General features: G+C 42.3%; 1 protein-coding gene across 7 annotated transcripts; it reads left to right on the top strand.

Annotated features, from left to right (window-relative positions):
• Positions 1–379: 379 nt before the first annotated feature.
• PTTG1 (pituitary tumor-transforming 1) lies at positions 380–10,677 on the top strand. Of its 7 annotated transcripts, none has more exons than XM_027545770.1 (6): positions 380–399; positions 3,508–3,608; positions 4,542–4,726; positions 6,470–6,563; positions 9,633–9,791; positions 10,512–10,677. In XM_027545770.1, the coding sequence occupies exons 2-6, from the start codon at positions 3,518–3,520 to the stop codon at positions 10,589–10,591; spliced, it is 609 nt and encodes a 202-aa protein (XP_027401571.1). In that variant the 5' UTR covers positions 380–399; positions 3,508–3,517; the 3' UTR covers positions 10,592–10,677. The 7 variants fall into 7 exon arrangements, with proteins under 7 accessions (XP_027401571.1, XP_027401573.1, XP_027401567.1 ...); XM_027545772.1 differs by lacking the exon at positions 380–399 and adding an exon at positions 2,933–3,021 and having other exon boundaries at positions 4,545–4,726; positions 10,512–10,676; XM_027545766.1 differs by lacking the exon at positions 380–399 and adding an exon at positions 2,934–3,021.
• The last annotated feature ends 3,245 nt before the right edge of the window (positions 10,678–13,922 follow it).

Below are 13,922 nucleotides of genomic sequence, written 5' to 3'. Positions count from 1 at the left end.
AGGCACTTAGAAGGAGATACAGGGAGGAAATAATGGGAGGGTTACAAAGGTCTAGTCAAAGCTATCGTTTTTTCAGTAGTCATGTATGGATGTGAGAGTTCGACCATAAAGAAAGCTGAGTACTGAAGAACTGATGCTTTTGAACTGTGGTGTTGGACAAGACTCTTGAGAGTCCCTTGGACAGCAAGGAGATCAAACCAGTCAATCCTAAAGGAAATCAGTCCTGAATATTCATTGGAAAGACTAATGCTGAAGCTGAAGCTCCAGTATTTGGCCACCTGATTCGAAGAACTGACTCACTGGAAAAGATCCTGATGCTGGAAAAGATTGAAGGCAGGAGGAGAAGTGTTCAACAGAGATGGTTGGATGGCATCACCGACTCAATGGACATGAGTTTGAGTAAGTTCTGGGAGTTGGTGATGGACAGGGAAACCTGGCCTGCTGTAGTCCATGGGGTTGTAAAGAGTCGGACACGACTGAGGAGTGACTGAACTGAACTAATAAACTAGGGATAAAAGAGGATATGGAAAGGGCAAAAAAGATCCCCTCTTTTTTCTCCCTCTTCTTGATGTCTAGCACAGTGACTAACATTTAATAAATATTTATTGAATGAGTCATTCAATGTTTTGGCCCTGAAATGCCAGGGAAGAAGGGACAATGAACTGGTATGTATTTTGAACCATATCTATGCCAGGTGTAGTGCTAAGGCTTTTGTGAAAGAGTAATGTAGGCTTAACTCCTCCCTCCCAACTTACCTGTTAAGTTAAAAAGTATCTGGTGACCTGTTGGGAGTAGAGTTTGGATGGCACAGATCATCCTTGGTCTTTTGAATTGATTCCTTTATCTTGTTTAATATATTTCCATTTACCATTGAAGGGCTTCCCTTGTGGCTCAGCTAGTAAAGAGTCCGCCTGCAATGCAGGACACCTGGATTCCATCCCTGGGCTGGGAAGATGCCCTGGAGAAGGGAAAGGCTACCCACTCCAGTATGCTGGCCTGGAGAATTTCATGGACTATCCATGGAGTTGTAAAGAGTCAGACAGGGCTGAGTGACTTTCACTTCACTTCACCATAGAAAGGAAAAGGTCACCAACTTTTTAAAGCAAAATTTCTCCATGTCTTGGAAATTGGAATTCATTTTGTATGTCTTTATAATTCCTCTGTTCTTTTTCACTTGTTCACCCTTCTGTCCTTCCCCACCAGCTTTGATGAATATATTGTTGAGATGTTAAAGGTTTAAAGTAAGTACCTGGCAGTCCAGTGGATAAGACTCTGCTCTTGCACTGCAAAGGGCACAGGTCCCATCCCTGGTTGGGATACTAAGATACTGAATGCTGCGCAGCGCAGCCAAAAACAAAGTCCTTATTAATTGATAGACTTTTAAGTTCAGAATTGTGTACTCATTAGATCATTGTTTTGTTCCTAGGGTTGCAAAGAGTCAGACATGACTGAGCAACTGAACAACAGATTCTGTATAATGGAGACACCATCCTATCCTGAAATACTGATGATAGTCTTGCAATTAAGAAAAAATCAGTACACTTAAAAAAAAATTGAAGTCTAATTGACTTACAATATTATATTAGTTTCAGAATCACTCCATTCTTAATCATAAGCACAACAGAATGACACAAACTTGCCATTTTATCTGTACTTTCATTTCTTCTTAATGTTTAATTGTGCTGTTAATATTCTCTAGATCTAATAGGGTTTTCCCCCCACCGACTATTTATTGACTATATATGTATTTTTTATACCTCTAATTTGGAATACAGTTGTTACGTATCCATCTTATGTAGTCATTTCCCCGATGACTACAATGCCTTTCTTCCCGTGCTGCCTCTTTTTAATTTGATCCGGTGTATCTACTCTCTGGAAAAACAGTTGATTATTTCAAGACTTTAGGAAAATAGTTCTGTCACCATCTCACTTTGACTTTTTGAAGTTCACTATCTTCTCATTTAAAAATGTCTTGGACACCCAAGACTTGGGCTTCCCTTGTGGCTCAGCTGGTAAAGAATCTGCCTGCAATGAAATTAAAGTACAATGAAATTGTGCTTTAAAAAGTTGGTGACCTTTTCCTTTCTATGATGAAGTGAAGTGATAGTGGCTCAGTCCTGTCCAACTCTTTGCAACCCCATGGATAGTCCATGGAATTCTCCAGTATTGGAGAATTGGAGTGGGTAGCTTTTCCCTTCTCCAGGGGATCTTCCCAACCCAGGGATGGAACCCAGGTGTCCTGCATTGCAGGTGGACTCTTTACCAGCTGAGCCACAAGGGAGGCCCTTTCTATGGTAAAGTGAAAGTCGCTCAGTCCTATTCGACTCTTTGCGACCCGAGGTCTCTCGCATTGCAGGCAGATTCTTTACCAGCTGAGCCACAAGGGAAGCCCTTCTATGGTAAATGGAAATATATTAAACAAGATAAAGGAATCAATTCAAAATGAGGGAGACATTGGTTCGATCCCTGGGTTGGGAATATCTCCTGGAAAGGGAAAGGCTATCCCCTCCAGTATCCTGGCCTGGAGAATTCCATGGACTGTATTGTCCATGGGGTCGCAGAGTTGGACACGACTGAGCGACTTTCATTTTCATTTTGGACGCCAAAGTGTCTCAGGAAAAAAAAAAAAAACAAAAAATCGCAAAAGCCAACTCTGTATATTGGTATAACATTAATAATAACTTTCTTGGAATTAAAGACCGTACCTACTCTCCTCTATCTCTCTGGGGCGGGGGGGGCGGAGATTAAAAAACAACCATTAATAGACATCCACGACCAAGCTGTGAGAGGGTTTGATTTTTTTCCTCCGGGGGAACAAACTAAGAATTTGCCGGGAAAAGCTTTCAGGGCGGAGCCCAGGGAGCTTAGTTTCCTACCATTGGTTCTTCCGGAGCCTCCGCCCCGCCCCTGTCCTGCCTCCTGGATGGATGAACCAATAAGGGCGTAGGTTGTGGTTTAAACGCGGAGTCTGGCGCGTCCGTTGGAGAAGGGTCTTGCGAGAGTTTGGCTGTTACTCCGAACGTGGGTGAACCGAGCGGTACCGAGTGGTTGGGCGGGCACGGTCCGGCGGCGTAGGAAGCGGGAGTAGGCTCTGTGCGTGTGTGTGTGTGTCGGGGGGTTCGGGGCCTGGGAACCGGGGTCCGGGTGTCTGGGGGCCGGGGCCTGGGATTTAGGGGCTGGGACTTCCCTGGAACGTCAGACGCGCTCACCCGGCTTGAGCCACGGTCTTGAACTGCGTGCGCGACCCACGCAGTTTGGTTCCAATGAGTACCAGGGCCTGTGCCAGTCCCAGACCGCCAACTCTTCAGGAATTTAGGGACCCTGACGCAGGCGTCAAGAATTAAGAACTGGATTAAATGCTTATTGGCTCAAGATCCAGCTTCTACCTCTTCTTAGCTCCTGTTTTTGCGTAGACGTTCCTAGGGTAGAAAGTTGGGTCAGTGCTACACTTTAGCTTCTTTCATCTTCCCTAACTCCCAAGGTTTAACGAGTGTTTCACACCTCTAGTTGATCCAGAATGTCTACTCTGATCTATGTTGATAAGGAAAATGGAGAACCAGGCATCCATGTGGCTCCTAAGGACGGGCTGAAGCTGGGGTCTGTGCCTTGTAAGTATACAGGCGGCTATCAGGTACACAGGTATTGTGAATCAGTGGTGGGTGTGGCTTGGAGCTGGGGGAGGCCCAAATATACTTTGTGGGCAGTTGGAGTCGTGCGTGCTAAGTCGCTTCAGTCATGTCCGACTTTTTGCGACCCTATGGACTCTGTAGCCCGCCAGGCTCTGCTGTCCATGGAATTCTCCAGGCAAGAATACTGGAGTGGGTCGCCATGCCCTTCGCCAGGGTATCTTCCTGACCCAGGGATTGAACCGGAGTCTCTCAAATCTCCTGTATTGCCAGGTGGGTTCTTTACCACGAGCGCCACCTGGGAAGCCCAGTGAGAGTCGAGTTGACCCAATACTCTTACTGCCGAGTACTTACGGGTCTCTTCATGTTCAGTATCTTTTTTTTTTTTAATTATTTATTTATTTTTGGCTGTGCTGGGTCTTTATTGCTGCCTGGCCTTTTCTCTAGGTGCGATGAGTCGGGGATACTTTTTATTTGTGATGCCCAGGCTTCTCATTGCAGGAGCTTGTATTGTTGCAGAGCATGGGCTCTAGGGGATGCTGACTTCAGCAGTCGAGACAGGTGGGCTCAATAGTTGTGGCTCCAGAGCACAGGCTCAATATTTGTGGCACATGGACTTAGTTGCTCTGTGGCATGTGGGAGTTCCTGGATCAGGGATCAAACCCCTGTCTCCTGCATTGGCAGGTGGATTCTTTACTACTGAGAAACCAGAGAAGCCCTCATGTTCAGTATCTTAAAGAGATTATTTAAGAGGGTAGTGAACTGAAATGGTGTTAGGCATAGGACCATCCCACTGTCAAAAGTGGGGGTTAAGTTTGGCTGTGAGAGTTAGGCCAAGTTTATAGGCACAGTCAGCTTTCAAGTTGCACAGGTATTTACTGCTGGAATGATCTTACGGTAAGACTTTTTCTTTAGCAGTCAAAGCTTTGGATGGGAGATCCCAGGTTTCAACACCACGTGTTGGCAAAATGTTTGATGCTCCGCCAGCTTTACCAAAAACTGCAAGAAAGGCTTTGGGAACTGTCAACAGAGCTACAGAAAAATCAGTTAAGACGAATGGACCGCTCAAACAGAAACAGACAACTTTCTCTACCAAAAAGGTAAGTGTTGGCTATAATTAAAGACTTCAGCACTTTAACTCTTAAAATGACTACTGGCATCTTACCTGACACTCTCCTCTGTGAATGGAAGGAAATAGAGACTAGCAAAGTAGATTAACAGAAGAGAATCATCATACAGTGTTTATCAACTTCTCTGTACCTTGAGATCACATGTATCAGGAGCAGCTGGTTAATATTTTTGCCTCACCTGTCTTTAACAAGTGTCTTAAAACAGACTACTGAGTACTGTGAAAAGTGAAAGTGAAGTCGCTCAGTCATGTCCGATTCTTTGAGACCCCGTGGACTGTAGCCTACCAGGCTTCCTCTGTCCATGGGATTCTCCAGGCAAGAATACTGGACTGGGTTACCATTTCCTTCTCCAGGGGATCTTCCCGACCCAGGGATCGAACCCAGGTCTCCCACATTGGAGGCAGACACTTTAACCTCTGAGCCACCAGGGAAGCTTTTGAGTACTGTGAGGAAGGGTACTTTGCAAGAGGTCATGATGCTAATATAACAGCTCAGGTGCTGCCGTCCTCTTCCCCTCCTTTCAGAGCAAGCACTAGCTTTGTAGGTTATAACTTGGTAGCATGTTGACCTTTGTACATGTGTTTACAAACTGTAGGTCAGTGCATCCCAGACTGAGAGGATTTGGCTGTGAAAGACGACTTCAGCATGTGAATTAGCACTGCATTTCAGTAATTGTTTTAATGTGTATTAGGAAAAAAACAACTAGTATACTTGATGTCAAACTGTTATGTGTGGTTTTAGGACAAAGATGTCTTTTTTTTAAAAAAACTGAGTTGAGTAAGAGAAATGCTAAGTGCAAGTATTGCAAGGATATAGCAAAAATGATGGGAACGTGACAGAACTGAAATGTGGGAAGCCTTGTCCTAGTAATTTCCTCTAGGCATGCACGTGTGATGTAGGAGTAAATCAAGACTCTACAAGCTTCCATTTTGGCCCACCACCATCATGGACTGCCTACCAGTTCCAGACTAGAGAATTATCCACGGTGGGCATCTAAATTCCTTGACTGTCTTTGACTGCCTCTTACCCAGTGTTGTGTATTTGAGGAACACAGATTGGTTTTTAATATTAACCCAATAATTTAGGTAACACTGATGGAAAATCACATTTCCAAAAGCCAAAAATGGCTTCTAGGATTAGTTTCTATTCTGGGTGATTTATGCCCATTTTCTCTTCTATTAGGTTAGGTTGGGCTATTGAGTCAATTAGCTCTGAATTAACTCTACTCTGGGGCTTCCCTGGTGACTCAGTAGTAAAGAATACACCTGCAATGCAGGGGACTCAGCTTTGATCTCTGGGTGGAGAAGATCCCTTGGACAAGGAAATGGCAACCTACTCCAGTATTTTTGCATGGGAAATCTCACGGACAAAGAACCTTGGTGGGCTACACAGTCCTTGGGATTGCAAAAGAGTTGGACATGACTTAACTGACTGAAAACAGACTGTGCTCTGCATTTTGATAAATTTATGCTAATTTTTGTGCTAATACTTGTATTTCAGCCTTAACTTTTGAGCCATGATACTAGAATTGATTGCTGAATTGTATTTGTGTGTGATTTTGAGAATGAGGGATTATGGTTTCTTAGAAATTGAAAACAAATTTAAAATGTGGTGAAGCAATCCCATGTCTTGAAGAATCTCTCCAAACTCTTGTACTAATCAGTTGACAAGGCTTCCACTCTTACTAATGGATTTTTCTTGGGTTTGTTTTAGATTACTGAGAAGACTGTTAAAGCAAAAAGTTCGGTTCCTGCCTCGGATGACACCTATCCAGAAATAGAAAAATTCTTTCCCTTCAATCCATTAGGTACTCTTGGTATTGTCCAAATGCTTTAGCTTTCAGTTTCTCTTAGGATCCAATTCAACTGTAACTTGATATGGCTCTGAATATGATTTGTGATCTAAAACTATAACAAGGCTGTCTGAATCTGGGGTGCTTTGGACAGATAACTTGTGGTTTTATTTTTAAGGCATCATCTTAAGTCAGAAGAGGAATCAGAGCAAAGATGGGAAAACATTCTTGTCCTCAAAAGCTAAAACCATCCAGGGGGAGATTACTTGTTCAATGTTAGCAGACAGACTTCCTAGCAAGCGCACTTTTAGAAAATGGACTTGATGTCAAGTTGAACAATGAAAAGCAAGCCTGAAAAATCCACATAGCCAGTGAGAACACGTGCTTTTCGACTTCTTCAACCTCCTACATGTATCTGAAATATTTTCTATAATAGAATTGGCTTTTTTCAAGCTTTAATGTACTCACATTGAGGAGAGTAGACTGTATGCCAGGCGCTATTGGCTTAGGATGTAGTGGTTAACAAGTCAGGCCCCAGCCTGAGGAAGCCCAAGATTTGGAGGGCAAGTCAGACACTGAACAAATCCTTTCACTTTGAGTGTGAGCCAAGGAGAAAAACAGGGCTTGTTAGGGGGGACTGAACCTAGCCTGGAAGAGCAGGGAAGTGTTTTCTCAGAAAGTGACTTCCAGTGGAGGCTTGAAGGATGTAAGGAGATAGTTGGGTGGAGAAGGGGTAGGGCTGGGCGCCAGAACTGTACCAGATGAAAGATCCTGAGGCAGAAAGGAGGACTGGAGTGGTTCTGGAAAACTGAAAAGCAGGGTGAAGAATGACACTGGTGAGGGGGTTGGCCAAATCACACAGGGTCTTTGAGATTCCTGAGCTGGGTTTTTTTGCCTTTTGATCCAGAGAGCATTTAATTATTCCACTAGTATACATCTAGGCTGTTTCTGGCTTTTATATATGTTACAAAACAATTCTGAATTATTGTTGAGAGTTTGTGAGTATACCTAGAGAGTAAACTCCAAGAATTACTGGGTCTCAAAGCTTTAAGTTTTGATAAAATGTGGTGCATCTCATCATTATCATTCAGGAAAATGAGGTAGATTTATGCATATTGAGGGCTTCCCAGGTAACTCAAATGGTAAAGAGTCTGCCTGTAATGCAGGCGACCTGGGTTCAATCCCTGGGTTGGGAAGATCCCCTGGAGAAAGGCCTGGAAACCAACTCCAATATTCTTGCCTGAAGAATTCCTCCATGAACGGCCTGGTAGGCCACGGTCCAGGAGGTTGCAAAGAGTTAGACATGACTGAGCGACTAACACTTTCACACTTTAAGCATATTGGCCAGGAAAGAGGACTATGTACAATAGCTGTGTTGGGGGAAAGAGATATTGCTAAACTGGCTTCCAAAAGAGCAGCGTAAGTTACTGAAACCACCTTCAGTGGATGAGGATGCCCGCTTTCCCCTTGTTCGCTAACTGCAGATGTTTTAAAACTATCAGAAAGATAATTGGTATTTTGTTGTTTAAAATTGTGGTATGTGAGTGTGTCTGAGCATATTTGACTATTCGTCATTTATAGTTTTTAAATTTTCTGTTTGTATCTTTGTTTTCTCTTGATTTTTGTGACTTTCTTATACTCTGTGTGTGTAAAGAACTCTCTGGATAAAGGTAATTAGCCCTGTGTGTTGTAGACTTACTTCCTCTGGGGTCTTTTGTCTGTTTGTTTTTCTTTACAATTCAGTGGTTTAAATAAGTAGTCACATAAACTGTTTCTTAAATTTCTTTTAGGATTTTTACACTCTTAAAAATTAGTGAAGACCCCAAAGAACTTTTGTGTGTTGTTTTATATATCCTATATTTTAAGTTAAAATTGAAAAGCTTAGAAGTGTTAATTTGTTAAAATACAATTAACCCATTACATTAATGTACATAGCTTAAAACAAAATTTAATAAGAAGAGTGGCGTGGTTTTATGTTTTTGAAAATTTGCTTAATCTGGCTTAACATAAAACAGCTAAATTCACATGGGATTGTGCATTCCATCTGTTGAATCTGTTTTTGGTTGATGTACATGAAGAAAATCTGGCCTTTTGCAGCCATGGTTAGGAAAAGAGAAACATTTAAAGTCTTTTCAGATAAGTATAGATAGATTTCTTTGCTATTACACTAAAATTCAACTTGTGGCTGCTTCTGTATGCATAGTTGCAATGTAGAATCTGAAACCATTTCAGTAAGCATTGTATTATTCTCTGACACTTAAATCCATTGGTCTGTTTTGCACTTTGAATGTCTTTTATCCTGCATTTATCACCATTGATCATTTAGAAATACTGGTTTGCTGGGAAATGTAGTTCATCCACAAGTTGAAATATTTCTTTATGCGTGTCAAAAGCACACTCATTAATGCTCACCACTGACCTCATCAGAAAAGTCTTCAGTACTAGGGAGCTGTCAAGCTAATGATTGCAAATAAGTTTTCTGAAATTCTAGGGGTTTTATTCCTCTTGAAACTGTGGATTTTATCATTGGCAACAAATACTGCTTCTCTTGAACTGGTAGACTTTCATTGCTTGGAGAAAATGTGCAACACATATCCAAGTCTGAGTTACCAAAGTTTGTTTTTCAGTTTTTTATAGTAAATGGTGTCCAAAAGTAACACCTCTGGTTTAGCTTGCAAATCAAATAATTGCACATATCTTTTTTCTTGGAAAACACCACGGTACTTCAGTATATGATTTCACAACTTATACAGAATACTAAAAAGACATGTTTTCAAGGGTTGAGAGCTCATAAAATTAATACTTTTTTACTGCATATGATAAAGTGATATGTGAAACAGGCACTTTTTTTAAATACCAGTGAATGGTAGTGAGAAATCCTGCCTTGATTTGTGCTAAGGCACAGAAGTTTTATCCTCTGTTGCTTTTGGACCACCATTGCAGATGTCAGCACAGTGGGAAAAGGTATTAGCACTATTATGAAAATAGTTTGAGCTCTTGGGCCCCATGAAAGGGTCTCAGACTGGCAGGGTGCCACTCACCACCCTGAGAATTGCTGCCCTGACAAAGTGCTTTCTGTGGCAGATTTTGAGAATTTTGACCTGCCTGAGGAGCACCAGATCGCCCGCCTCCCCTTGAGTGGAGTGCCTCTCATGATCCTTGATGAGGAGAGGGAGCTTGAGCAGCTGTTACACGTGGGCCCCCCTTCGCCTCTGAAGATGCCTCCTCTGCTGTGGGAGTCTAGTAAGTGAACAAGTGCCCTTCTAGAAGGGCTGTAAACAACCTGTGTCATAATACGTCCATTACTGTGAGGATAGGGTTGTGCAGAAGGCTAGTAATTTCTATCCTTCAGACTGAAGGAATAAGGTTTCGGGATAATGAAAACTATTCTCAACTGGTACTGTTTTTTAGTTGCAAATACCCAGTAAAATTAAGTCATTCTGGAATCTGGACAGTCTTACATACAAGCAAAACAAGGTGAAATTTAGTGTATAACTTTTTATATTAAGAGTTGATGTAAAATAAACTTGCTTGAAATGAGAGTTCCAAGTTAATCCAAAGCTCATGTAGGATCAAGACCCACACAATAGCAGGAGGTTTTAGGTCTTGGTTCAGACTGGTGGTCAAAAGCCACTATCAGCATGTTTTCTATTATATCTGATGGAATAACTTACATTATTTGCCAGATTACAGTAGTGATAATTGTTGGCAGTTACTTGGGTCTCTAAGAGAATTTGGGGTACTTCTATGATTTATTTCATAATGAAGGTTAATTCTGGGACCATAGCCACCTTCTAAGAAATAAGTGAAAAGGTGTATGTAGATGTATGTAGGTGGGGGCAGGGGTATAATTCATGAGACAAAGGGAAAAAGAGTTTGAGTTCATGATTAAAGTGAAACCAATGTGGGTGTGGATGGACATGCGGATTTGCAGATACTGAATAAGAAATTCCTGTTTTCTAGATCTGTTGCAGTCTCCCTCAAGCATTCTGTCTACTCTGGATGTTGAATTGCCACCTGTTTGCTGTGACTTAGATATTTAAATTTCTTAGCACTTTTATAGTTTGGCTATGTATTAATGGTTGTATTAATGGTTTGTATTAATAAAGCAATTCTTTGTTTAACAGACTGTTCCTAATATTGTGGTTGGTATTGTTTAGAATTTGCTTAAAATGTAGCAGGCTACAGGCTGCACAGCCCTTAGCCTGCTGTTGCTGTTGGTGCCTGCTGCCTTAACCTTGCACCCTGTCCAGGCAATGGTGACCATGAGACTTATTAGTGGTCCTGCTCAGCCATTGGTTTGTACTGTGGTGGGCCCCTCCCCCAAGGGACCAACTGTCAGTGAGTGACCGTTAGTGGTCTGCTCAGCCATTGATTGGTGCTGCAGTGGGCCCATCCCCCAGGCAACCAACTGTCAATGAGCAACTGTTAGTGGCAGAAGTGGTTGTCAGGTGGAGAGTGAGGTAAGAGAAGGATCCTGGCCTTTTCTCTGCAGGCCTCCAACTCACCCACCCTCAGGCCAGTGAGTGAGCTAAGGGGCCCAGGGAACCGGCTGGGAGCTGTCTGTGCCCTGCAGGGCTCCAGAGCCCTCACCAAGGCTGGCTGCTGGCCCGGCCCAGACCTTGAGGAGGCGATGAACCTCTCCCCTATCCATATCTCTGTGACCGAATGGCAGCGGCTGTCTGCCTGGGTCACAGGTTTTGGGACCTGTCCCTGCCATACGGGCAGCTTGAGGAGAGTGAGGGCCAGTTGGGTCCTGGGTGCCTGGCCCCTTCAGCCACGACCAGAGTCTCGGGACCTGGCCCTGAGGGAGCCACAAACTAAGCTCTGCCTCCTCTCAGCCAGACCCCAGACCTCGGAGGGTGGAAGTTGTACCTGGGACCTGGTCCTTTCTTGTCAGAACAGAGAATAACTTTTATTTAATGTAACATTTACTTGACCATGACCTGACTTCAAGAACAAAGGATCTGACACAAGGAGTTCACAACAATTAGCCATTCCCCTCCCTCACCTTTCCTAGAAAAGGGCTTTGCTGAAGGCTTTTGGGGAGTTTGGGGATTTTAAGGCATGAGCCAACCATCTCCTTGCATGGCTCTCAGTGAACCTTTCTCTGTACCATACTCCAACGCTTTGGTATTGTTTGGCCTCACTGGGCGTGGGGCACACCAACTTGTATTTTGGTAATAAAAACTGTGAAAACTAGTAGACATGTTTAACAGATGAGAGTCTATAATGTGATGAGAAGTTTGTCTAAGTTGAAAAACTTACCCTAAAACCCTCTGGTTTAACAGCTTATTTTAAAAGCTGCCACTGTTTTCCCTGAAACATATACCTCTCCATGTATACTTTATTCCGCTTTTGTGGCCATTAACTGGTGACAGTTATTAGACCTCTTAATTAGAAGAGCCACTTCCAGCTCATTAAGTGTCTATTGCTAGGAATTCTTTATTGCTGTTTCTATCTAGTGTCTAATGACTTAATACCCTGTATCTAGTTTCTAATGACTTTAATACCCTGTATTCAGTGATCAGAATTTGAAAGACTAAATCTCTTGAGAAATCTGCCTTCTTGAGCTCTTCAACTGGGCTCTTTCAAGACCACAGCAGATAATTTACTGGTAGTGAGATCTACTCTTTACCCTAGGAAACTATTTAGTTGCTAACTCTGTGTTGGGAATTGTTTTTAAGTCTTTAATAAGCGTTATGTTTCATGTTCATGATCCTGTTTTTCAGAGGAGGACATTGAAGTTTAGAAGCTTCATGTGCCGAAGGCATGAAGTGCTAGAAAATGATAGAACTGGTATTTTGAGTCCATAACTGATACCAGAATCAAAATATCAGATTGCTAATGGTTGCCTCTGGATTTTTTTTCTTATTGGGCAGAAAGGGTTAATGATGATTTAAAAAAATTAACTGTTGGCACTATTTTAAGTTAGAGTTTTACATATACTTATTTTAGAGATTCTCTTTGAAAGGCAGACCTGTTAAATAGTAGGCCCTTGTTTCCAGCACTTGGTCGAGTGGTGATAGAGTGCTGGCTGCCTTTTAGGTGGAGTGTGGGTTTTGTCTTCTAGACCCTATGTAAGATGGCTTGAAGGGAGAAGTGAAGCATTCCTCTTATTCTGTCTCTTCTGTGACCCAGCCTTTTTAATTCACTTAACTTGCCTGGCCAGTCAACTGAATTTGATCCTTGCTTAATACTAACCTATACAGGAAATCTTTCTCCTGGAATGTCTGTAGTATCCATAAGCAAGTTACAATGTGAGCCCTTTCTTTCCCATTATTATTAGAGGAATCTACAGGATACTAGGCATGAAATGACAGGAGCATACACAGTCACTGGTCCTGACTTTAAAACTTTGACCTTCTAAACATTACTGAATCAGTCTGGATTTCTGAAATCAGTAGAAAGATTTTTAAAATAAGACAACTTGGCACGTGACTTTAAGGAAGAGGATTAGACTTCACATCCTCAGGTATAATCAGGCCAGTTTGACAGCTAACCCTAATTCTGAGTGGCTTTCATACCCTATAATAAATACATTTAGAAACTTTGGAAAGTGGTTTATTGTGGAGGAAACAAAGATCTAGGAGCAAGAGGTCAGTTCTTTACCAGGTCCTTGGTCAGACCTGAGCACAAATAATCTTCTCTCCACTGTTTATCAGAACTCAAAGTGCTTAATATTTGTTGACTTTGAGAATTTTAAACAGATGCTTCTTTAATATAGATAATTCTCTTTTTGTGGGTATTGTTGCTGTTTGTAGCAGTTTACTAAGTATCACGTGTTGTTTGGCTTCATTAACAGAAAGCTTATGAGAAGGCTTGTTTGGAAATCTGATCTGTCCTAAATGTAGAATTAGTTTATTCCTTTCAATCACACTGTTCCCCTACACTGCATTTAAGCATAATCTTACTTATGTAAAGTTTATCCACACCTAACTTATTTTTGCATTGGCATTTTTTCAGGTTTCAAATTCCAATTAACCTTCAATAGGAACGCAATTAGAATTTTTAAAAAATATATTGTTAGTATTCTCTATTAGACTGCTGCCGCTGCTGCTAAGTCACTTCAGTCGTGTCCGACTCTGTGCGACCCCATAGACAGCAGCCCACCAGGCTCCACCGTCCCTGGGATTCTCCAGGCAAGAACACTGGGGTGGATTGCCATTTCCATCTCCAATGCATGAAAGTGAAAAGTGAAAGGGAAGTCGCTCAGTCGTGTCTGACTCTTTACAACCCCATGGACTGCAGCCTAGGAGGCTCCTCCGTCCATGAGATTTTCCAGGCAAGAGTACCGGAGTGGGGTGCCATTGCCTTCTCCCTCTATTAGACTAATTCTGATCTGACCTGTATAAGGAAAGTTAGTCCCTATAC

Source organism: Bos indicus x Bos taurus, chromosome 7, assembly GCF_003369695.1.
Source record: "Bos indicus x Bos taurus breed Angus x Brahman F1 hybrid chromosome 7, Bos_hybrid_MaternalHap_v2.0, whole genome shotgun sequence".
Lineage (NCBI taxonomy): Eukaryota > Metazoa > Chordata > Mammalia > Artiodactyla > Bovidae > Bos > Bos indicus x Bos taurus.
This window is presented reverse-complemented; position numbering and strand designations above follow the sequence as displayed.

Excerpts from the sequence above, each read along its gene's own strand:
- PTTG1 (XM_027545770.1), top strand. The coding sequence starts at position 3,518 with ATGTCTACTCTGATCTATGTTGATAAGGAAAATGGAGAACCAGGCATC. Across the intron at positions 3,609-4,541 it reads GAAGCTGGGGTCTGTGCCTT|CAGTCAAAGCTTTGGATGGG; the intron begins GTAAGTATACAG and ends CTTTTTCTTTAG. Across the intron at positions 9,792-10,511 it reads TCCTCTGCTGTGGGAGTCTA|ATCTGTTGCAGTCTCCCTCA; the intron begins GTAAGTGAACAA and ends CCTGTTTTCTAG.